The sequence below is a fragment of the Molossus molossus genome, unplaced genomic scaffold (assembly GCF_014108415.1).
Source record: "Molossus molossus isolate mMolMol1 unplaced genomic scaffold, mMolMol1.p scaffold_m16_p_18, whole genome shotgun sequence".
NCBI lineage: Eukaryota > Metazoa > Chordata > Mammalia > Chiroptera > Molossidae > Molossus > Molossus molossus.
In genome coordinates, this window is record NW_023425353.1 from 48766197 (window position 1) to 48791020 (window position 24824).

The window sequence follows — 24824 nt, forward strand, 5'->3', positions numbered from 1 at the left end:
TAACAAAATAAAGCTTCCTAACAACAGTAACCCACTATATGCTTACACAGCGTAAGGTGGCAGAGACTAAAGAAAAACAACTCGGCCCTGGCTAATTTGCTAAGTGGTTCGAGCGTCAGCCCGCCGACCAATGAGTCTCGGGTTCGACTCCAGTCAAGGTCACGGATCTCCACTGCAGTTGCAGTTCGTCCCCAGCCCTGGTCGGGTCATGAGGGAGGCAACCAGTCAATGTGTCCTTCTCACATCAATGTTTCTCCCTCTCTCCCTGCCACTCTATCTGAAGATAAATAGAAAAAAATGTCCTCGGGTAAGGATTGAAAACAGAAAAAATAAATAAATAAAAAATGATGACCTGACCAAAAAAATGGTAGACTGACAAAGACAAAGAAAATAGAAGAAACTACAACAAATAAGAAGTATAAAATGGTGGGACTCTATAAAGTGGATGTAGGAATGGTTGTCTCATTTGGGAAATAAACAGCAACCTTAAAATAGACGGCCATGGAGTAGAGAGTAGGGCGCAGGAACCAAATCATGTGTAAACAAGCAAACAGTGCACAATATTTTATTAAGTAATTAAGATAATTTACATATACTTGAGAAACAGCTTCTAATTAATGACCTTATCCAAGAAATTATCTCTGTAAATTTTATTAGCATAAAATTAAGACTAGATACTACTGAAAACTGTACCTATACATACATAATGCAATTTGTCAACCAGTTTATCGTGGCTGAAGATAAAACATTAATGAGTATAGTTGCTAGAGGCAGACAGCCTGAATTCAAACCCCAGCTCTGCTTCTCACCAGCTGGGCAAATTACTTAATCTCACTAGATTTCAGTGTCCTCATCTGTAGAATGTGGATAATAACAGTAGTTGTTATAGTGATAGGTTGTAAAAATTAAACAAGATAAATGAATGTAATGGGCTGAGAAAAGTTCATGGCACAAAATAAACACTCAACTAAATATGAGGTATTAGTACCACTCTGCTACATGATCATCTTTACTGGTCATACTACGTTAATTTTACATGTTATATTTAAATAAAAGTACATTTATACTGTACATTTTCACCACCATCTCCCAATGCATTTCAAGCTCCTTGAAGGTATGATATTCTTTATACAGAATTTTATTAACTCCACATGTATTCAACAGATTCTCAGTGATAAACACAAAATACAGTATTCCATGCTAGACAGGTTCAAAGCAAGTCACCTATAGCTTTTATTTGCTTCTAAAATATTGATATTTTGAAAGGCAAAATAAAATTGGTCCTAGCATGGGTAAGGCATACTGCCATTTGCCTTTCCAGTTGTGATCATGGTTTCATACTCATTTAGATCACCTCTTGAATTCTAGGAGAAGAGTAAACAACCAAGACTGTACCCCTGAAATAGTATCAAACCTGAATCTAAGGAGATGTAGCACCAACCCTTATATCAAAGGCTTCTTCAATGCAAATTATTTTCCATTCAATCTATGCAAATTTGCATCTTACTGAAAATATAGTATGCACTATTCTAAACCTAAGTTGCCCTTTGCATTATCAAATAGTTCTTCAAGTGAATACAAAATTTTAAGTGTCGCCCAGCTGGTGTGGCTCAGTGGTTGAGTGTCAACCCATGCACCAAGACGTCACCAGTTCAATTCCCAGTCAGGACACATGCTCAGGTTGTGAGCCAAATCCCCAGTGGGGGGCATGCAGGAGGTGGCCAATCAATGTTCTCTCTCATCAATGTTTCTATCTCTCTCTCCCTCCCCCTTCCTCTCTCTAAAATCAATAAAGAAAAAAATTGTTTTTAAATCAGTTGACTGCGGTTAAAACGTAGAATAGGAAGAAAGAGCAGTAAAAACAGAAAAAGAGCCCTGGCCGGTTTGGCTCAGCGGTTAGAGCGTCGGCCTGCGGTACAGAGAGACCAGGGTTCGGTTCCCGCTAAGAGCATGTACTTCGGTTGCAGTTTGTCCCCGGCCCTGGTTGGTCGTGCGGGTGGCAGCCACTCGATGTGTCCCTTTCACGTCGATGTTTCTCTATCTCTCTCTTCTTCTTCTCTCTCCCTCCCACTCTATCTGTACAAAAAATGGAAAAATGTCCTCGGGTGAGGATAAATAAATAAATAAATAAATAAATAAATAAATAAATAAATAAAACAGAAAAAGATTGAGAAGGCAAAATGAGCCTGAGGTAAGTTGTAGACTCATCCTAACAGTAATGAGGAATATAATCAATGGTACAAAATCCCTCTAGTAAGGCAACACTATAAAGAATTACACGCAGGAACTTGTGACCCAGACACTGTCCTTTGACCAAACTAATGAGGCCCAGAGCCAACCTTTGGCTTCCCTCTCTGTCCCTGTAAAATCTAGTTTGAGGAAGAACCCTATTAAGGCAGTTTAAGGAAAATCCCTAATCCTTGGTATCTGACCCTGCCTGGATATCTTATCAACCTGTCTGCTTTCAGCAATTCTGCTGAGTTGGTCTAACAAGAATCCCCCCCTTACCTCTGCTGTTCCCTTAGTAACTTTCCATCCACTGATCCCCTGCTTCCTGAATATAAGTGCCCACTTGTCCTTGTTCGAGTTGAGTCCAATCTCTCTCCCCCATGGTAGTGGTCCCTACACCCATCAGAATGTCCTCCCTTAAATAAAGTCTGCTTTACCATTCTCGAACAAGTGTCATTAAATGTATTTCTTTAATACTAGTTTTCCTGTCACAGTGGAAAGGTACTGTATTATTTCAAGCAAAAGAAGACAGGACTGAACCACAGTCGTCCAAGGAAGTATGGAGAGAAGTCAACTAATGGAAGATGGAGAAGAGGATGCTGAATCCACTGGACTGGGGTTTTGGCTAAAGGGAAGGAAGTCTCGGATAATGCTCAAACTTTCGAATTGGAGCCAGTGGTGCCATTTATTCACTGAGATGAGAAACAAGAGGTATGATAAGCTCAACTGAAGACATGACAAGTTTCAGCTGTAATCAAAGTGAAAAGAGCAGTGGATAGAGCTCCCTTCTGGTATCTTCTACTGACTCTGTGAAGAAAGCAGCAATATTTGCTGGGGTTCAGGGGCTACAGGAGACAACCTGAAGAGAGCAGAGAATGTTTAATGCGCCCACTGTAGAGAACGGGAGATCATTAGAAATATGTAGGAGTCTTTCTGCATTTGAAGAACCAGAGGGAAACATGAATGTAAAGGGAACATGAATTTTACATGAATGTAAAATGTAAACATGAATGTAAACATAAATTTTATACGCCTATGGAAAATTTTTCCAGCAGTTCTGAACAGTTAAGCTGATCAAGAACTGGAGATTTACTGGCATTTAATAACAACAAACATGATGACAAATGTCCTCAAACAGAGAGTGGCTAAAGATACGGGCCATAGGTTCTAAACTACGTAAAGAAGAAGAAGAAGCAGACCAAAACCAAAAAAGGAAAGTGAGGTAAGTGACTGGAGAGCTTCAAAATTCAAAGAATAACAAGTAGAGTAAGAGAGCTGGTGGTGAAAAGGAGATTATGGTCAGACTTGAATACCTAAATTTAGGAATTCGCATCTAGAGGCCCTCCAGAACATTACAGAAGGGAAGTAAGGGTCCCAGCCCATGAGAAAATCAACAACTTGAAACGGGTCGCCCATTTTGCACTCACACACCACCTACAATGATGACAGGCCTTCACCAGAGAGACCTACAGGAAGACTGAGTCAGCTGTCAATGTTTTCAACATGATGTGGAGTGGGCATTCGCAGATAACAGGGATGAAAAATAAAGGGTGATACAGCTATATTGCATATGCTTCAAAAGAGCAGGGTTTCATATATTCAACATACACACTACAATAACAAAAACGCCCTTTTTGAATCAGTTCTCTCAGCAGGGAGAGGGGAAAACTGGCTAAATACCAACAAGGGAAACCATCAACCTCTTAACTTTTAGAAAGACATGGGCCATATCCAGTACACAGTCCAATAAATGTTTATATCCATATTAAGAAAAAGATACTATCAACCACAAAATAAAAGGTATTCGGGGTTGCTTTGAGCACTGTCCACGGCAAGGTTATTAACAGATGGACATTCAGGGCATTCACTGCACCAGCTCCAGGGCCTAAGAGCACGGGGCTGAACTCTGACTGTTCTTCCACTGGCTGTGTGATCTTCAGCAGAGACCCAACCTTTCTGAGAATCACCTTCCTCACGTGTAATACAGGAATAATGTTATTGTCATGTTACATGTTACTGACAGGGTTATAGTCTAACCTGTTGTGTTCTCAACAGTATTCACAACACTAGTAAATATTCAGTTAAACTATTAGCAATATAAAAAATGCACATATCACCCTCATTTATAACTTTGAAAATTATTTAAAACATTAATTATTTAAAACATTTTGTATTTTACAAAATGACTAACACTTTCAGATACCTCTATAGTACAAATATCATCTTTACCTTTTTACAAGTATTATACCCTATAAACTAACTGAACTCTATAAAGAGTAAATCTTTATGAAATGTCTGTCTCAAGATCTCACGCAGCATTTAGCAACAGTGGACGTCTAAATGCAAAGAACGAGAAATGCAGTGGCTAGTGTTCACAATGGGGCAGGTCTGGGTGAGGTCCCGACACATGAGATCTCAAGGGGTCCCAAGCAGGCACTTAAGAACACAGAAAGGCCCAGGCCAGTTCTGCTCAATGGTTAGAGCATTGGCCTGTGGACCACAGAGTTGCAGGTTCGATTCTGGTCAAGGACGCGGACCTCAGTTGCGGTTCGATCCCCGGCCCTGGTTGGGGTCATACGGGAGGCAGCCAAACTATGTCTCTCTCTAACATCGATATTCTACCCCATCCCCACACTCTATCTGAAGATAAATGGAAAAATATCCTCGGGTGAGGATTAAAAAAGAAGAACAGAAAGAAAAAGTAATAAAAACCATCTACTTAAAGATTTTATTTTTCAAAGCCCCAGCAAGGCTCCGCATGAATACCTTTCAAAAAAAAGATTTTGAGAAACACCGTTAACAGCTTAGGTGTTTAAATGAAATATACATGCGCCACAAATTCTAACTAGATATGGAAGAAACAATGGAAAGGAAAAAATGGGAGGCAGGGGAACAGGCAACTAGAGAGCCTCGAGATCAAAGAATAAGAATTATGGGACTATACAGGTTACCAGATCACACGAATGACACTGTAAAATATAAAGTGGTATAAATTCCTATAATGGTTCCATTGAGAACCTAATAGTTATAAAAAGCTCAAAAAGTAATTATGCTTGAAAACCTCTTAAAAGGACCCAGTTCCAGAATTGCAGTAATTTAGAGAATTTCTGGTAAGATGATAGCCATGCCTAAACACACTTAAACTCAAGAGCCTAAACCTCAATCATGTGGAAATAATTCTCACTACAACCATCTTTATAGTTAAAACCTAAACATGCTAGTGCTAATAAGATGGTGATCCACTTGATAGTCTCAGAAAAAGATTTAAAAAGACCCTTTTGTCCAATTCATGCAAAAAATTTAACTCTTTTTGGAATAATTGTTCTACTGATCTGTGTGGAAAACGTCTATAAAAGAATTAACTTCAGATACTTAAAAATATTTATTTACAAAAATAATGCATGCTCTTTGTAAACACCTTGAAAACTAAAATATAACCATCTATTTACCCTTAAATTCCACCTCCAAGAGATATTTAACACTAACTTTTGATCTATTTCAATATTCAATATTAATATTTAATATTAAATTTCCTTCCATTAAATATACAAAAAAGAAAAAATGGAATCCCACAGGAACGTATTTTGTGGGGCTTTTTTCACTTTCAAATACTTAATCTGCAAATATATTGAGTTTTAAATTTAGCTTATGAAATAGAATCACTCTTTCCTTCCTACCATTAACTGTTGAACCAAACGGAATCTCCTTCACATCTCTCTCCAAAACGAAACAAAACACCTGTCTCTAGGATTATCCAATAAACATTACTTGTCTTCTTTCAACTCGGCTCTATTTTTTACATACACAGAAAACATAAGAATTAAAGTTCAATGTCATTAAGCATCCCATGCTTATCATATTGCCTCTTCTAAAATCTCAAATCAGGGACTCCGGGTCAAGATGGCAGTGCAGGTAACCGCGGTACCCCCTCCTCCCACAACCACATCAAAATTACAACCATACTACAGAGCCACCATCATTCAGAACTGCCTGACATCGTAGGAATGGAAATCCTACGACTACAGAATTAAAGAAGCCCCATCAAGACTGGAAGGAGGGGCAGAGGCGCTTACAGGCTGGTCCCAAGCCCGCGTGTGGTGGATAAAAATCAGGAGGACACCTCAGCTGGGAAGGTCCTCCCTGAGGAGGGAGGGGTCCCGGTCCCATACCAGCCCCCCCCCCCCCAGCTCAGGGTTCCAGTGCCAGGAAGAGAAGTCCCCATGACTTCTGCCTGTAAAAACCAGCATGAATTGAGGCTGAGGCTACAGGAGCCCCAGGCAGTTCCTCTTAAAGGGCCCATGCACGGACTTACTCAGGCTCACTCCTTATGAGCTCCAGTGTTGGGGAGGCTGCTTGAAAGACACCAAAGAACACAGGGAAGAACTGAGTTGCTTGGCATCAGGGTAAGAGCTGGAGAGGCAGCTTCCTCCTGGACAGATGTGCTGGTAGAGGCCATTGTTCCTTTGGTGAGCCCTTCCCTGGGGTGGCAGACAGACACCACATCTGGGACTTCAGCAACCTGGCCCAAACTGTTGGCCCCACCCTAAAGATTCCCTGAGGTCCTGCCCCACCCAACTTTCAGGCCCACCCAAGCTGTTTCCAGTGGCTTTACCATGGGATTTGGCCTCTCTTGGCTCCTGCTTCAGATTTTCCTAAATTCTCTCAAACAAGCAGCATCTGGCCTCAGTGAGCCCCCTCTCACTAAGTGGCCCCAGGCCTGGCACTAGAAGCAGCCAGCCTTGGTTCACAGCTTGGCTTTGCCTGGACACCTCCAATCCCAGCACAAGAAGCAGCTATCTGCAGATAACTCCATAGCCTATGCCTAGTGGCCGCAGGTAGAACACAGGCAGTGGCTGACCTTGTCCCAGAGCCAACATACCCAGTGGACAGCTTCAGGCCTCGTTGAAGCACCACCACCCAACCACCTCCACAATCAACACACTTAAGAAGTGGACTCAGTGGGTACCAGAGCCCTGCTGAAGTAAGTCTTGCTCTGCATAGTGGGCCTGTGCACAGCTGATCCTCCAAGGTACTCAGAGGTCAGTGGTTAGTGGGCACAGCCAGTCCTTACAGCTGATCAGCCTGAGTAAATCCCTCCCATTAACATACCAACAGCAATCAAGACTCAATTACAACAGAAGGGTTTATAGTCTACACAAGGGATGCACTTCGAAGGCCCAGCTGGGGTGATCAGGGAGGCTGTGCCACTGGACCCTACAGGACACCTACTATAATAAGCCACCCTAGGAAGCCTAGAAGACAAAGCAACTCTACCTAATACATAGAGCAGCCTATTACAAATACAGGGGACCAAAATGAGGAGACAAAGAAAAATGTCCCAAATGAAAGAAAAGAACAAAACTCCAGGAAAAGAACTAAACAAAAACAGATGCAGAATTCAAAATACTGGTTATAAGGATGCTCAAGGAATTTAGTGAGAACTTCAAGGAACTTAGTGAGGACTTCAAGAGCATAAAAAAGGCCCAGTCAGAAATGAAGGATGCACTAACTGAAATACAGAATAATTTACAGGGTATCAATAGTAGAGTAGGTGAAGCCAAGAAGTAACCCATTGATTTGGAATATAAGGAAGCAAAACACACCCAATCAGAACAGCAAAAAGAAAAAAAAATCCAAAAACATGAGGATAGTGTAAGGAGTCTCTGGGTCAACTTCAAGCATAACAACATTCACATCATGGGGGTGCCAGAAGAAGAGAGGGAGCAAGAAACAGAAAACTTCCCTAACTTGGTGAAAGAAACAGACATACAAGTCCAGGAAGCACAGAGAGTCCCAAACAAGATGAACCCAAAGAGGTCCACACCAAGACACATCATCATCAAAATGCCAAAGGTTAAAGACAAAGAGAGAATCTTAAAAACAGCAAGAGAAAAGCAGCTAGTTACCTACAACTGGGCTCCCATAAGACTGTCAGCCGATTTCTCAAAAGAAACTTTGCAGGCTAGAAGGGAGTTGCAAGATAAATGTTGAAAAGCAAGAACCTACAACTAAGATTATTCTATCCTGCAAAGCTATCATTCAGAATCCATGGATATATAAAGAGTTTCCCATACAAGAAAAAGCTAAAGGAGTTCACCACCAAAACAGTATTATATGAAATGCTGATGGGTCTTCTTGAAAAAGAACAAAAATATGAACATAAAATGGCAATCAATACATATCTATCAACAATTGAATCTACGAACAAAATGAGCAAGCAGAACAGAAACAAACTCATAGATACAGTGAACTTTTGTTGGTTGCCAGGTGAAGTGATTAAGAAGTACAAATTGGTTGTTACCCTGAATAACCTGGAAGGGAAGGGGTGGGGAGTGGGAGGGGGGAGATAAACCAAAGAACTTATATGCATATGTCCATAATTACTGGACACAGAAAATACTGTGGGGAAGGCAGAAGGGGGGTAAAAGTTGGGAGGAGGGGGTCAATGAGGGAAAAATGGGGGACATCTGTCATACATTCAACAATAAAGATAAGTTTCAATAAATAAATAAAATCTCAAATCAGTGAATGTACAGCAATGGAGCATTGATTCAATTGCTACATTCCTAAAGATAAGATTTTATCAATAGAATTTTCCGTAAGTCCTTTCCAAATGATCTCATTCAAAATAGCACAATATTTCTGGTACTTCAAACTGACCAGTCTTTCTAATTGTAGATACTCCAATTTTTGCTTTTGTTCATGAGCCTAAAGGCTGAAATAGTTGATGAGTTTGAAATTGAACAGAGAAAAATCCATTGGCAGGTCTTCCTTCTCATTATACCTCACTGATTATACATGAAACCGTAAGCTATTGTTAACAGAATATGAAGTTAAATTCTCCAATATGAAAACTTTTTTGATGTAGCATTAACTTAGACAGGTTTAATCTAAATAATTCCTTGGATATGTTAAAATTTTACGTGGGGGGGGAAATATATATATAGAGAGAGAGTACATTATCTACATTATCCCTAAAAGAGTACAATCAAATGTTAATCTATAAAATGGATTTCCTTTATTTTTTTAGTAGCAACCCCTGGCGCCCGGCTGGTCTGGCTCAGTGGTTGAGCATCGACCCATGCACCAAGAGATCGCCAGTTCGATTCCTGGTCAGGGCTCATGCCCAGGTTGTGGGCCAAATCAAGTGGGGGTCATGCAGGATGCAGCCAATCAACATTCTCTCTCACTGATGTTTCTATCTCTCTCTCCTTCTCCCTTCCTCTCTCTCTAAAATCAATAAAGAATTTTAAAAAAGCAACCCCTGGAAATACAGCACACACATATCTTTTTACATGTCTATGTATGTATATATAGGACAAACCAATTTCACAAAACAATATTTGTCCTTACTACGTGCAACACGTTCTTTTACTGTTACCTTTCTTTTATTTTTGAATACTTGTGATAATCCAACAGATTGTTTTTGCAAATCACAAGTCACAACTTGCAATTTGGAAAATAGTGAAGATTCAGGGAATGAATATTGACAATAACCCTTACTAAATTTTATTTAACAATGACTTTAAAGGTTGAAGAAGCAGAGGTTAGTCAGAGTTTTAGTTCCATAGCTACTCTGAATAATGGAGGACAACGGGAAAAATAAAAAAAGTTAAAACTTTCGCCCTGGCCAGTTTGGCTCAGCAGTTAGAGCGTCGGCCTGCGGTCCAGAGAGACCCAGGTTCGGTTCCCGCTAAGGACCCGTACCTCTGTTGCAGTTTGTCCCCAGCCCTGGTTGGTCGGGTGGGTGGCAGCCACTTGATGTGTCCTTTTAAGTTAAAACTTTTAATTCACAATAAACATAGTGAGTATAAGTTCTGATTAAAGGCCCTAGACCTCCACTCTATAAACCACAGGTCAAGTTCACTTATATCAGATGACAAACTAAAGCAAAAGCTGTGACTCTAAAGTGATCTAAGGTATTGAACAGTAAACAACCCCTACCCAACAGACCCAAATAAAATTAATCTACCAATATCCATTTATTATAATATATGTGCCATTCTATTGGGGCAGCTTGGAAAATAAAGCAAAAATGATGGCATTTTGGCTTCCTACAAAAATGTTCTCAATGAACATGATTTATTTCTCCAGTCAGATACCTCCACCTATTGTAGATTCAGGGAGATACAGCCATCCCCAGTGACCTAAAACTCACTGCCACTAGACTATAATCTAAAGGTCCCCTTACTATTTGAAGTTCCCAACCATAACTGAGGAAGCACAGGCACTGTGAGTATAAAACAATACCCTGTGTCTAAACCACTCAATATTCATCAATTTACCTTTTAAACCCATTTAGTGCTAAATCAATGCAATTAGGAGATAACAGCAAAATAAGTTAACATATAAAAATTGAGTAAACGCAATTATGTAAAACATGCAATTGGCATTTTCAACTATGATCTGAAATAATAAAATTTAATGAAAATTCTTTCCCTCAGCCTTTTATGATCTTATCTCCTACCTCTCCTCATCACGTTTCCAATATGAATTCTAATTCTGAGAGATCCATACTTTGCTCTAAGATCATTATATTAAAATACTGTTTTGATTTCTAATTAAAAAAATTACCTTTACTTATATCTTACCTCTATCAAAATTGTTTTTAAACAGGATTTGAAGTAGCTTGAAAAATAGAGGTAAGAAAACATCTAAAAAATATGCAGTTAACTTAATAAAGTCCATAATGACCTCCTTAAAAAAACTGCATTACCTTAAAATTCCTACAGTAATGTCCTTTTTTGAGAAATATTATTTTTACAAAATAGAATGGCAACTTGGCTATTATAACTCATTAAAATTCAATGCTACAGAGTTAATTTGAAAATTCCCAAATAGCTCCAAGTTGTTTAATGATCCAATGATTCAAATAAATATATAATCACATATATAAAATGAGTGAGTATATGTGTGCATATATATGTGTGTGTGTGTGCACATACATGCAAAACAAAATTCAGAAAAATATAAATGACAATTAAATTTAACGTGAAACTATGGATTCTTTACAAAGTATAATTTATCATCATGCCTCAGCAGAATAACACTAGGAACTATATTATACCTAGTCTGCCAAGCAGTGTGTTAAACTCTTCTGCACTGCAATACCCTGCAGATTTCATTCTGAAAGTCTAACAGTGACAAGAAGATACAGTAAGATCTCATCAAAAGAACCGGGCTGGTGTAGTTCAGTGGTTAAGCACTGACCCATGCACCAAGAAGTTGCCGGTTCGATTCCCAGTCAGGGCACATTGCCCAGGTTGTGGGCCCAATCCCCAGTGGGGAGCATGCAGGAGGCAATGGATGTTCTCTCTCATCAATATCTATTTCTCTAAAATCAATACAGAAAAATTATTTTTTAAAAGAGAGAGAGAACTCAGCTATCTGCAACAAATCAAGAACCAGAAGATCATCTTAGGTGGTAAAATTTGTACGACAGTGACATAACAGAAGACCCACCCCCATTTAATAACTATGTGATTTCATATAGATTTTTATAACAGATAAGAAATTCAATGATAAAAGAAAGTAATTAAAACAAGGTAAGATTAAAAACACCCAATAGTCTAAAAGTAGTTGGTGATCAGTACTCTTTTCTTTTAAAGATTTTTTATTAAGTTTTAGAGAGGAAGGGACAGGGAGAGAAAGGGAGAAAAAAATCAATGTAAGAGCAGAACATCCAACACCCCTTACCAGGGATGGAGCCGCAACCCCGGCATGTGCCCTAACCAAGAATCAGATGATTCTCTGGTGAATGGGACGATGCTCAACCAACTGAGCCACGGGCCAGGACAGTACTGTACTTTTAAAAGGAGAGACATAGCTCACATTTTTAGTGTTTTGTCAAACTGTTAAAATTAAATAAAAACAGTATGCCTTTGAGCTTGTATTTTGTGAAAATATAAATATATATTTGGTTAATCTTCACCCAAGGATATTTTTCCATTGATTTTGAGTGGAAGGGAGGGAGAGAGAGAGAGAGAAACATCGATGTGAGAAAGACACATCCATTGGTTTCCTCCCACATGACCCTGACCGGGGCCAGGGATCGAACCTGCAACCCTTGACCAGGAAGCAAATCCAAAACCATTCGATCAGCACTCTAACCACTAAGCCAAAACAGCCAGGGCTATAATTATATTCTTTTAAACTGAATGCTAAGGCAATAAACTACTATCTAACCTGTGAGATAATACACAAAATAAATGGTTTCTGTCCCTGGTTCCAAGCAGAGCTAAATCCTTTGGAATTTCCTGGGTGACAGCAGTGTCTTTTGTTCTAATAAGGTGACTCCTGGTGGGATCCTGGATGGGGGCTGGTCACCAGAAAGGCCAAACCATGATTAATTAGAAGCTTGGAACTTTCAGCCCTACCCTTCATTGTCCAGACATGGGAGAAGGGTTGGAAATGGAGTTAATGACTGCCATGCCTTTTTATGAGGTCTCCGTAAAAAATCCCAAAAGGGTTCAAAAGCTTTTAGGTTGGTATCAGGAAAGTGTCCCACCTGGAGAAGGCATGATGGAGGCTCTGTGCCCTTCCCACATACCTTCCCCTACACATCTCTTCCATTTGGATATTCATCTTTATCCTTTATCATACCCTTTTAGAATAAGCTGGTAAACTTATGTTCCTGAGTTCTGTGAGACGCTCTAGCAAAGCAACCAAGTCCAAAGTGGTAGGAACCTCCAATTTATACCTGATTGGTGAGAAGCACAGGTGTCAACTTGGATTTGCAGTTGGCACCTGAAGGGGGAAAGCGTTGTGAGACAGAGCCCTTAACCTTTGGGATCTAACACTGTCTCCAAGCAGATAGTGTCAGAATTGAGTTGAATTGTAGGACATCCAGCTGGTGTCTCAAAATTGCTTGGTGTGGGGAAAACCCCCACACTTCTGGTGTCAGTGTTGTGAGCAGGGTAGTAGTGTGAGAGAAAAGAAGAAACACAGGAGGAAGACTGAGTTTTTCTTAATACATAATCCTTCCCCAAAGAACTATCCAGAATACCTCAATGCTGAGGTTTAAGGACAGTCAAGACTTTCTCTTTTCTATCTATTCCTTCAATCTATATGTACAGTAACTCTTAGGATTTTGCCACATGACGTTTCACAAAAACAAAGGACGATTATTAATAAAAGGTTTCCAAGAAAACATTTAACATTTAATTGAGTATATATTTTTCTCTGATCCTGAAGAAGCCCTTTAAGTAGTATAATTTCAATTTTATCGATAAGAAAAAAACAGACTCAAGGATATTAGTTGCCCAAGGTGCCCTGGTTGTAGACTAGGGATAGGGAACTCAGGTGTGTCTGAAACCCAAACATGTACCAGTTACACAAGGGGCTAAGGTCAAGTTACCTCCAAATTTTATCTTGTTTTTAAAATGAGGCTTGGGGCTTGTGGTTTTAGTGAATTTCCTACCACCAAATAAAAACAGTTCACTACAACAAAATGAGAGACCAAATGAAGGCCAATTTTAGTCTGAATGAATCCCTTATTCCTAACAAAAAGGAGACAAACTTACCGAGATATAAACAAGCTCATAAGAGAACATTATCCTGATGATACTGCTAATGGCATGTGCAAAAATGGATGCGGAAGTTCTTCCTGAACATACCAGGAGGTCATTTGGGAACCATTATAAGCAAAACAAAAATAAGTACAGTGTATTACTGAAAGGACTCTACTGGGTCAGTGCACCCGGCTAGTTACATCACCTGTACAAACACTGATGCAATGACTAGGAAGTTAGGGATGTGGACCCCAGGAAGGAAGGGAGTCCATGAAACTTAAATACCGTAAAATTAGCCTGGCCGGTGTGGCTCAGTGGTTGAGCGTCTACCCACGCACCAAGAGATCGTTGGTTCGATTCCCAGTCAGGGCACATGGCCAAGCGGTGGGCCCATCCCCAGTGGGGGTTGTGCAGGAGGCAGCTGATCGATGTTCTCTCTCATTGATGTTTCTCTCTCCCTCTCCTCCTTTCCTCTCTCTCTCAAATCCAAAAAAAAAATTAAAAGAAAAAAATGTAAAATTAAATGAACAGTCTGGCAAGATTGGCTCAGCGGTTAGAGCATCAGCCCACAGACCGAAGGGTTTTGGGTTCAATTCCCAGTCAAGAGCACATACCTGTGTTGCAGGTTCAATCCTTGGCCCTGGTCGGTGTCGTGTGGGAGGCAACCAATGGATATGTTTCTCTCACATCGATGTTTCTCTCTCTCTTTCCCTCTCCCTCTCCCTCTCCCCCGCCCCTCCCTCCCTCCCTCCCATTCTATCTAAAAACCAATGGAAGAATATCCTCAGGTGAGGATTAACACACACACACACACACACACACACACACGGCGATGAACAGAAATAAATTCTACTATGTATGTAATAATTCTAAAGAATTAATAAAACAGCACAATTTCAAACCAATATACCCAACAGCTGGCATAGTATATGGCATTTGAAATACCTTTTCTTGCCATTGGTCCTCTATCATTATATACATTAAAAGTCACGGGTTTTCTTAAAGCAAATATTACACAAGTATTAATATATAAGTAAAATACCCAGTGCTTTCCAAAAATCAATTTAAATGTATTTAAAACTTGTGAAAATATCTTAAGAGTCATAAAATTTTCATTTTTATGTGCTTGTTATTTACTTGGCCTAAAATTCTATCTCAGGCTAAAAGGAAATGTTAAGCACTCTTACTTCAGAATCAATCCAAACTGTATTCATCCAATGAACCCCCTCTTCAACAGAACCAAGGCAAGAAACATTCTCTTCTACTGGCTGTTATTTTAAGCAAAGTAGGAGTCGTAGTGGTAGCCACAAAAATGCTATACAATTTATTAATTGACTGATTAAATAATTAACTAGAAGCATATTCAACTTCAATCTTATGAATTCATGATATTATGCTAGCAATCATTCACTGAACCTGAAACAGACCTAATTGAGGATTTAGCAATGTTCCAGAAAAATTCTATCTGGAGGCAAAGAGGCAAATTTCAATGAAATATTTAACTGCTATAATATTAGCAACAAATTCACAAGTTATAGTCATAAAAGCTCTTAGAAAAGTAAACTACATACAGTTAACGCAATTATGTGAGACAAACTGAGCTTTCATCACATATCGTACAAGTAAGATTATCTGATATGCTTTATGTTAATGGTACTGACAATCAGGGATCTTTGGTTGATTACTCCAGACTAAGGATGAGGGGATGAGCAGTGATGTGGCATCTTACTAACTGTATGACTTGAGAAATTCTCAAAACCCTCTCTGTCCATGGGTTCACATATGTAACAGGAATGATAAGTGATTAACAGATGCCTAATGAAATGCATGACTCAAAGCAGGCTTTCTCTAAAAAAGTAAGGTAGTTACCTGTTTTCTTCACTAACTTGCCCCACACAGCAAAGGACAGAACTGTAAGTCCTAGATTAGTGATTCGCATCAATGTGAGAAACATGGTGTGCCTACTCCCACCCAGATCAGAGGAGGAGTGCAGCAGAAGCTTCAGAGGAGGGTCATTATTTCATCCACTGTCAAGTTTCAGAACATCACTGCAGCTTACAACCAAACAAAAATAGAAAAACATTCTCGAGAGAGGAAGAGATGGTTATGTGCTTTTTCCAAATATTACTGTTTTCTAAAGACTGAAAAACATTTCTTTCGTCTTTTTTCTAACTTTTTTAAATGTAAGAATAGACATTTCACATGGAATGCATGTATCAACATAAAAAATGTATAGTTACAGTGACATCTTCCCACAGTACTTGGTAGTAACCTTGTTGCACAACTCAAGGAGTCACCAGCTACACTGTACTCAAGGTAAATGGTGCCTCCTAGAGCAAAAACAGAAAGACTGTGAATACTGTGTGCCCCCTGCAATTGTGTCACCATAATTTCAACAGTTCATTGTAATTCATCTGGATTTTTAAATATTATCCTCGATCAATGGTAAGTATAAAAATCACAAAGTAAAATTCTAATTTTAAAATCCTATCTATAACCAAGCAGCTATTTCCTTATGCCTAAGGCACTTATTCATAACAGCACCCTCCGTCTCCTCCTGCCATCTATTTACTCCTCACTAGTCTACATCCCTGGTCAGAAAGGCGGTGAAAGTAAGAGGAGGATCAGGACATCAGAAACATGCAAACACAATTTCCAGAGGACTTGTGCATTCAATATCGAAATTAGGCATGTAATATGTGATTTTGCTGAGACATTAGCAACTTTGGTATTTATGTGGTACCTTTATATAACGTGCAAAAGGTAAGTAGTGCATAGTATATTAGACTACATCAACAGTCAGATATCTTTCTCATGAAATAGCTGGATATGTTAACCTGTGACCTAAAGCAATATAGCAAATCATCCTATTTTACCGAAGAATGTGTTTACGTGGTTCAAAAACTGAAACTCTATAGAAAGGTATACACTCCCTTTCAATTCCTGTTCCCTCACACCCTCTATGGCAACCATTTTTATTAGTTTTTAGTTTATCTTTCCATTACATTTATACAAATGTACTTTTTTATTCCCTCCCCTTAGAAAAAAAGCACTACATAGTACCCTCTGTCCCATGTCTTGCCTTTTTTAATCAATTTATCCTAGAGATCTCTCCACTTCAGTACAAAGAGATTGTCCTCATTCTTTTTTCTTTTTTTAATGTTTTTATTGATTTTTTTTTTTTTAAAGAGACAGAAGAAAGGAGGGAAAAAGAGAGACAAATATCAATCGGCTGCCTCTTGCACACCCCCTACTAGAGATCGAGCCCAGAACCTGGGCATGTGCCCTTACCAAGAACCCAACCTGCGACCTCTGGGTTCATGGGACAAGACTCAACCAAATAAGCCACACCAGCAGGGGCCTCATTTTTTTTTTATACTTGTAGTATCCCACTGTGTGGATATACCACAATTTATTCAACTGGTGCCCTATCAGGTTTCTTCCAAAGCACCTTCTTCAGTGGTACCTTTTCCAAATCTCACATGTTACTGTAACAAAGTGAATTATCAATATCACAGGACTTACTTTCCTAAACTTATAATACAACATATTAGTGACCTACTGTTCATATTTTGTAAGAACCATCAGAAATCTCCCTTCACATGGCTGCATTCTTTCCCCATCAATGTTTAATTTATTTCAGAGGTTTTCTCATATACTACTGTACATTGTAGTATACCATTATATATTGTACATATCCAAAAAGTATAGCATATAACATTTCCCAAACTTATTTGGCTATAGAATGATTCTATGGCAAAACATTCTATAGATGTTGTATTCTACAAAACAAACTTTAGGAAATACCGGGGGTAGATGTAATAATTACTGTCATCTACCTAAGTAAAATATAAGGGTATGAACTTTTTAAGGAAGGCAAAAAACCAAGCTGAGTTCATTTTGGAGTAGGCTTTCCTTAGCTGTTTTTTTAATTATAAACCCCTTTGAGATCTGAATGTAAAGTTATTTGACCCTCAGTGGAAAGAATGCATACAAGTATAAATTTTTTCAGTTTCTGGGGATTCATAGACCCTCGAGACCCATCCATAGTCACCATTGTCGTTATCTATTTTAAAAACAATTTTAAGTAGACAGTGCTATATTATCTATGACATCATTAACACTAAGAGAAAACCCAGAGCACTTTTCACGCAAAGCTAATGAAAAAACAGCAGAGAATTCACCATGAAGTGTACTTGGTGCAAAGCAAAGAAAGCATATTCACAAGGATCATGTTTAACAATTAACAATATTAAGCAAAGTAAATTCTATTACACAACTGGGGGAACTGTTTCAAGGGGCTGCAGTCTAATTTTAACACAGGTGCCTCTCATTTTAAATAAATTTGATTCTCACAGGATTAAGAAAGTTGATCTCTTACTCATTTCATGCAGGACAAAATCTTTACTTCCAGGATTTTTAGAATATAACACATGTCACATTAGTCAGCAGTATCTACTAGAAATATAATTCTGCTGCAAATCTGAATGTGGCAATGTGAATGCACAAGAGAAAGCGGGGGAAAAAACCTGGGACTTTTCAATGTAGATCAAAGAATCCCCAAGCAAGATTATAGTCTAATAGGCAAAATAGTTAGGAGAGAAGAGGTATTAAATGGAAAAGGGGATACATGCAGGGCTACCACATCTGTTGGGGGTGGGGGGCAGTACTGGGTACTCTACCTACAGAACGGAGAAGGCCAGTGGGAGCTGAAGCCCAGCCCAGCCTCCTGTCATCAAACCTTGTGGTAAAGTTCAAATCTGCCAAACGGGGCGTCTGTTGTAATTCAGACAAAAGCAGTCCTATAACATCTTTCTTCTCTCCCTTTCCTAACACCTCCTCTCCCCAAAAGCCCACCCACCCATGACAAATATTAAAAAGGGCTAAAATGTGGGAAAAGATGTTTTCTAGATCAAGCTAATATTCCAGTGGCCCAAGTATAACAGAATAGAAAGTTCTAATTTAAAGTCTTATCAAAAATTTGTTTCTAAGAGGACATTTTATTAATGTTTTTTTTAAATTGATTTGTTAGAGAGAAAGGAAGGGAGAGATAGAAACATCGACGGGAGAGCTACATCGATGTATTGCCTCCTGCATGCCTCCACCACCCCCAGACAGAGCCTGGAACCCAGGCAGGAGTCCTGACCAGGAATCAAACTGGGACCTCTCAGTCCATGGGGTGATGGCTCAATTCACGGAGCCATACTGGCCAGGCTAAGAGGACTTTTTTTTTTTTTTAACAAATACCATTCCAGCCTTGCAGCAGTTAGAGCAACAGTGGGGACCGAAAAGTCTCGGGTTTGATTCCGGTGAAGGACAGGTACCTTGGTTGCGGCTTTGGTCTCCTGCCCTGGTCTGGGTAGTGTGCCCTGGTGTGGGTAGTGTGGGAGACAGCCAATGGATGTGTCTCTCTCACACTGATGTCTCTCCCCCGCAACACACCTTCCCTCCCTCCTACTCACTCTAAAGAGAGATGGTAAATTATCCTCAGGTGAGAATTTAAAAAAAAAAAAAAAGAAATACCTTTCCAAATACTACCAGGGAACTCAATGGGCAGAGAGAGTCTACTATACATGAGTATGTTTTATTCCTATTTTTGTTTAATACATCAATTCCTAAGGTAACAATTCTAAGTATTTTCGGTCTTTTGCCAGAATAAAGAAGGGTATTAAGCTGAATTAATCTGTATATAAAACATGCACCAAACATAAACGCACCAAGTGACCCTTGAACAACATGGGTTTGACCTGCATGGGTCCACTTATATGAAGATATTTTTCAATAAATAGGTACAGTATTGTAAATATATCTTCTCTTTCTTGTGATTCTTGTTAGCTTTTCCTTTTCTCTAGCTTACTTTATCTTAAGAATACAATATATGATACATAAAACATATAAAATACCTGTTAATTGACTGTTTAACAGTAGACTATTAGTAGTTAAGTTTTGATGAAGTCAAAGTTATATACAAATTTTCAACTGCACAGGAGTTGGCACCCCTAACCCCTGCATGGTTCAAGGGTCAACTGTATTGTAAGTACCATCTTTTCCCTTCTTGTGCTCTTTGGAGAAACCATTCCACATTCCTTCCTATAGTATATGCACATGTTGAGTCCATTTTCAAAGGTATATCCACTTCCCAAGTTCCTAATCAGAGATGATATATAACTTAACAGCTTCTCCAAATCAGGCAATGTGACACCCCCCCCCCAAAAAAAAAGACACAATCAAGTCCTGAAATCCAGAGGACAATTCCATGCTGCCTGACATATAAACAAAATGACATTAGTCCACATAACATTCTCTACAAAAGGAAAAGTATATTTAAAATAGTAAAGCATCTTTTCTGTTTCATTACAAAATATGAATTATGCCTTATCACGGACTTAAATATATGTCCCCCAAAAGTGCTTAAATGAACTTATTAAAATCCAAACTATAACTTAAGAAAAATTAAAATATTTCAAACTATCGTTTTTAAAATGAAATTTTAAAAATCTTCTTAAAATAGCCATATTAGAACCTTTCTGGAATGGCATATTAGCTCCAGATAAAAATGCAAACCTATGCCATAATCATATTATCTTCTTAAGCAGCGCTGAAAAAAGTGTTTGGCCACTCTCATCTCTTAGCGTTTATTTAAAAGTGTCTAGCCTGTGAAGCAGAGTCACTGATTTAAAAATCCAGCACTACTCCAGCCTGCTCGCCCTCTGTCCTCAGGAACTAGTAACAGCAGTGCCAAACACTATCATAACACTATGCCAACCACTGACCCCTTCATTGTCTATTATCATTATCATTCAAATAATCCTAAATTTCCCCAAGTTGTAAAATTCAACATGTATCACGCAACAAAATACACAAAGCTGTCTATTAAACAAAAACAGAGGCAAATTTCGTTGTACACTAGAATGTTGGAATAGCTACCTGCTTTATACAGGAATCAAAAATTCTCATTCAAAAAGGGGGCTAAGGAAAGGGGGGGCTATCTGCACTTTTATAATATAACATGGATCTTTAGTACTGATACATTCTTACTGCAAAATTGAAAATAGTGTATGCATAAGAAGTGATAATGATAGAAGAACCCATAATCAATAAAAGGAAGCTATAATATAGTAAATCAAAAGCCACATTGACTAATCTATAAGATTAACCCTATAAATCATCTGTATGCTTTTTCTTATATAAATGGCCCATTTTGTCAGTTGCAGTTCCTATCTAAGATCATATTTGTGGTAAAATACAGTAAGACAGAAGGGGAAGAAAAAAGGAAGAAAAACAACCCACGACAGGATGTTGACAAGTGTTAACTACCAAGGTTTTTGAATGCATTGGTTAGCACACCACATACCACTAAAGTAATATACCAGGTTCCACCAGTACCAGGTGACTTTGGCTTTCGATTTTAACATACCCAAGTAACAGGAGTCTAGTATTACAAAATACTCTAATTTTCATAACCTAAATTCTCTTAGAAAATCTGTGTACTTCCCAGTCTCTGTTCCAAACAAAACAATTCTTCAATCCAACTCAATTGTTCTATTTCATTTGCACAGATAACAGATTTGCTGTCTCTCCTTTAATTATGACACCATGGATTGTGGCCCAGAGATACCAACTATAGGCAAAAAAGTAACTAAAATTCTGATATTATGCCTGGGGTACACATAACCTCTAGAACTATCAACAGCTAACCACAGATTCCAAAAGAGATACAGATCTAACAAAAACCTTCTACTTGCCAATCACCACTGAACTTATACTGGGTTATTAATATCTTTCATTTATTCTGACTCTTTTTTAAAAGTATTTCTAACAGACTCATGAAAATGTTTTAACTGGTGCTCACAAATGAAATTAGCAAGAATGCAATCACTATCCCTGTGTTTGCTATACATGCCAAAATAAAATCAGTAAGGTTAGGACTCTGTCTACCTTGTTTGCCTATAACCCCAGTGCCTGGCATCTGGTAGATACTTAATAAATACTCATAAAATGAATGAAACCCTATAACAAAGGTCATGGAACAGTCCCAAAATTTCAGTGGTAACAGAACTGTGTTAAATCATGTACTGCTTAAAAGAAAGAACATTTGCTAAGACTCGGGAACTTTCTAAACAATGCTACTTGTTCTAAACAGGATTTAATCTACACCAGAAAATAAAACTGACAGTTAAAATCAATTCTAAGGGAGGCCTCAGATAAGTTTTTGAAACAAAGCAAACAAAAGTTGCATTTTTATAAAATAAATGAGTTTCCTCTCTCCCCCAAAACCATGATCAAAGAAAATTACAGAATTTTAGAAGCCTAAATTATAAAACAGATGGGCTCCAATTTCAGAATATAAACTGCCACCAATTTATTCAAAAATTGTTGCATAATTACATACCTAAGATAGCATTTTATGAATTTTATGCTACATTTTTTTGGCTATGCTAAGTAGTTGGCTTGAGTTAGAGATGTTATGACTGATGAATCTCATTATCTTCCATTTTTATGTCTTTCATTTACCAAGGGAGGGGGTACAGTGAAGAAAGATTTAACTTTGTCAATGTAACTAGTTCCTCTCTTCCCAGTTTTCAAGTTACAGTGTTCTCTACTACTTAAACCAACAGTTTTCCTGCTCTGACAGCCTATATTTTGACTGATAATTGCTTTTTGCACTTTTCTTATTACTGATTTGTATGTTTCCTGTAGCCAAGTCTTATTTCCTCAAAGTTGGACAGTGTACCCTTCCAAAGTGCTCCCCTGCCATGCCATTAATAGCATTGATTCCTGTGTCACTTGTCTCCCTCATTTAAGTTCTGTTGGAGTAGAGCTGGTTCTGTCCTGCTGGATACTACAGAACAGGTTCTAAGTAAGTGTTACTACAGTGGATGAATGAATGGATGCTTGGGAAGGCAACGGCACCATCACATGCTCCTTGGCTAGTTAAGCAGGCAATATTTGAGAAGATATCATCCCAGTTTCTATCCAGCTTTATGAAAACTCGGATGCTCTTTACAGCTCTAAATTGAAACTCTGCAAATAATAAATGTAAGAGCAAACAATACTATGCGATACACACAATCAGAGAAGGTGCTAAAACACACATCCAAAACAGTTTATTTAAAGGGCACACAATTACAGAAGATGCCTAGGATGAGTTTCCAGTATTCCATTACCATCACTACGAATGATCTCAAAAACCACTATTAAATGACTTCACTGTCTAGAGATTCGGTTTTTCTCCGTGTTTTGAGAATTTATAAATGAGCATACTGAAATAATGAATGACTACTCTCCAGGGCCTTACAATCATCTTTTTAAAGATTCAAGGATGGGGAGTATTTAAGGAAACCTCTTTACTACAAACACGTGGAAAGCAATTTTCCTGTTAGTAGTGAAAGACTGGAAATTTTTCACTGCAACCTCCCTCTTTCGCTGGTCACAGAGTCAAGAAGTGGAAATCGGAAAATTTATAACACCTCCATGCGCCTGGAGTCAGGAACTACGAAAGGAGAAGAGAATCACAACTGCTGGGGACACGTGTATTCCACATGAAAGCAGGAAGTCCGTTTTTCTTGAGCGCGGCTTGCCTGCCGTCCAGCATCCCAAATGGGAACCCCGACCTTTGGAGAGCCCACCTCCACCCCCTGCCTCTCACCGCGAAGCCAAAGCCCGCCTCCCCGGGAAACGCGACTTTGCTAGACTGAAGAAAGGAGCAGCGGAGGCTGCGGACACCTTCCTCTTTCCACTTGGCCTGCGGCGGTGTACTCCTCCGGTTTCGCCAAAAGAGGAGGCGGGCCAGGCAGAGTCAGCAGCGACAAGCAGCCTTGGCCGCGAAGGCAGGCGGCTCGTCCACGCGGCCGGAGAACTCACCGAACAAAGCCCAGCGCGGACCGGGTGGGGAGAGAGGAGGGTGGGAGAGATCCACCCCAGCTCTTCACCACTGCCTGGGGCTAGAGACAGGTGGAGCCGAGCTCCTCCTTACTGGGAGAAGATGGGCTTTCGAGGGGCTAATCTGAACTCCAGAGCCGAGGCGACCGGAACTGGGACCCTGGCCGGGGAGAACGCACACGAATTAGGGGACGAGCGCTGCACAGAGAAAGGAAGGGATGTTCGGGGTCACCGGAGGGAGGACGGGCCCCGCAGGGGTGCTGGAGTCTCCCCCTAGTTGTGCTGAGGAGACGGGTGGCGAGGATGCGCGTGGCGCGCTGCCGGCCGCCCCCACTCGGGCCTCCTCGGCTCGCCGCCGCCCGCCCCCTCGCACCCGCGCCTTGGGCGGCCACACAAAGGGGATGGTGAGGCGCGCCGGCCGCGGGGCGGTAGAGGGGCGCTGGGGCCCGGACGAGGTGGCCAGATCGCGACGCCCGCCGCGCCCCCGCCTTTGTCTGCCTCGTTCCGCGCCCCCCCACCGAGGAGCCCCGCCGCCCCCGGCGCCCTCACCCTGCTCGTTACCCGGGTGAGTAGCGGTCTCATCTGCTCGCCAGCCCCATCTGCCTCCATGGCCGGCCGGCCAGCCCGCGGCGGCCGCTACGGTGTTGCCCCGCGCCGTCCGCCCGCCGCCGAGACCCGAGGGCGCTAGGGCAAACGAACGTGTCCGTGCGCGAGATGCGCTCGCGTGGGGAGAGTCGGGTGCGCGAGATGCGGGGCTCGCGGGGGCACGCAGTGGCCGCGGGGTTGCCTCTCGCAGGACAGTGAGGCCGCGGCGTGGAACCGGGAGTGAGAACTGAGCGAGCAGCCGGACAAGGCGAGGGAGGAGGAGAGAGCCGCGTAGGGACCCGGGGGCGGGGCCGCAGCCCGTGACGCGCGCAGAGCCCGGGGCCCGCCTCGACACGCCCACCACCCCGCCTCCCCCGTCACGCCCCCTGCCAGTTTGGCACCGCCAGCCTCCTCCGCGCACCCGCCGGCCCCGCCGCGAGGCCACCCGGAGGTGGGCCGGGAGGGGGCGGGAGGGAGGCGGGACGGGCATTTGTCCCAGCCAATCGGCGTCTCGGGAGTTGCGCACGAGTCCCCCCCACACACACACACAACCCATGCCACCTCCTCTGGAGGCCCCGCCTCTCTTTGTAAAATCCTAAATGACCGAGACTAAATGTC

General features: G+C 40.6%; 1 protein-coding gene across 7 annotated transcripts in view; it reads right to left on the reverse strand.

Annotated features, from left to right (window-relative positions):
- SLC4A7 (solute carrier family 4 member 7) overlaps positions 1 to 24271 on the reverse strand; it is a 112875-nt gene extending 88604 nt beyond the window's left edge. For all 7 annotated transcript variants that reach the window (XM_036267234.1, XM_036267232.1, XM_036267236.1 and 4 more), the window contains exon 1: positions 24183 to 24271. In XM_036267234.1, the coding sequence (XP_036123127.1) occupies positions 24183 to 24230 (48 nt within the window). In that variant the 5' untranslated portion in view covers positions 24231 to 24271. The remainder of the gene's footprint in view (positions 1 to 24182) is intronic.
- Positions 24272 to 24824: the final 553 nt, after the last annotated feature.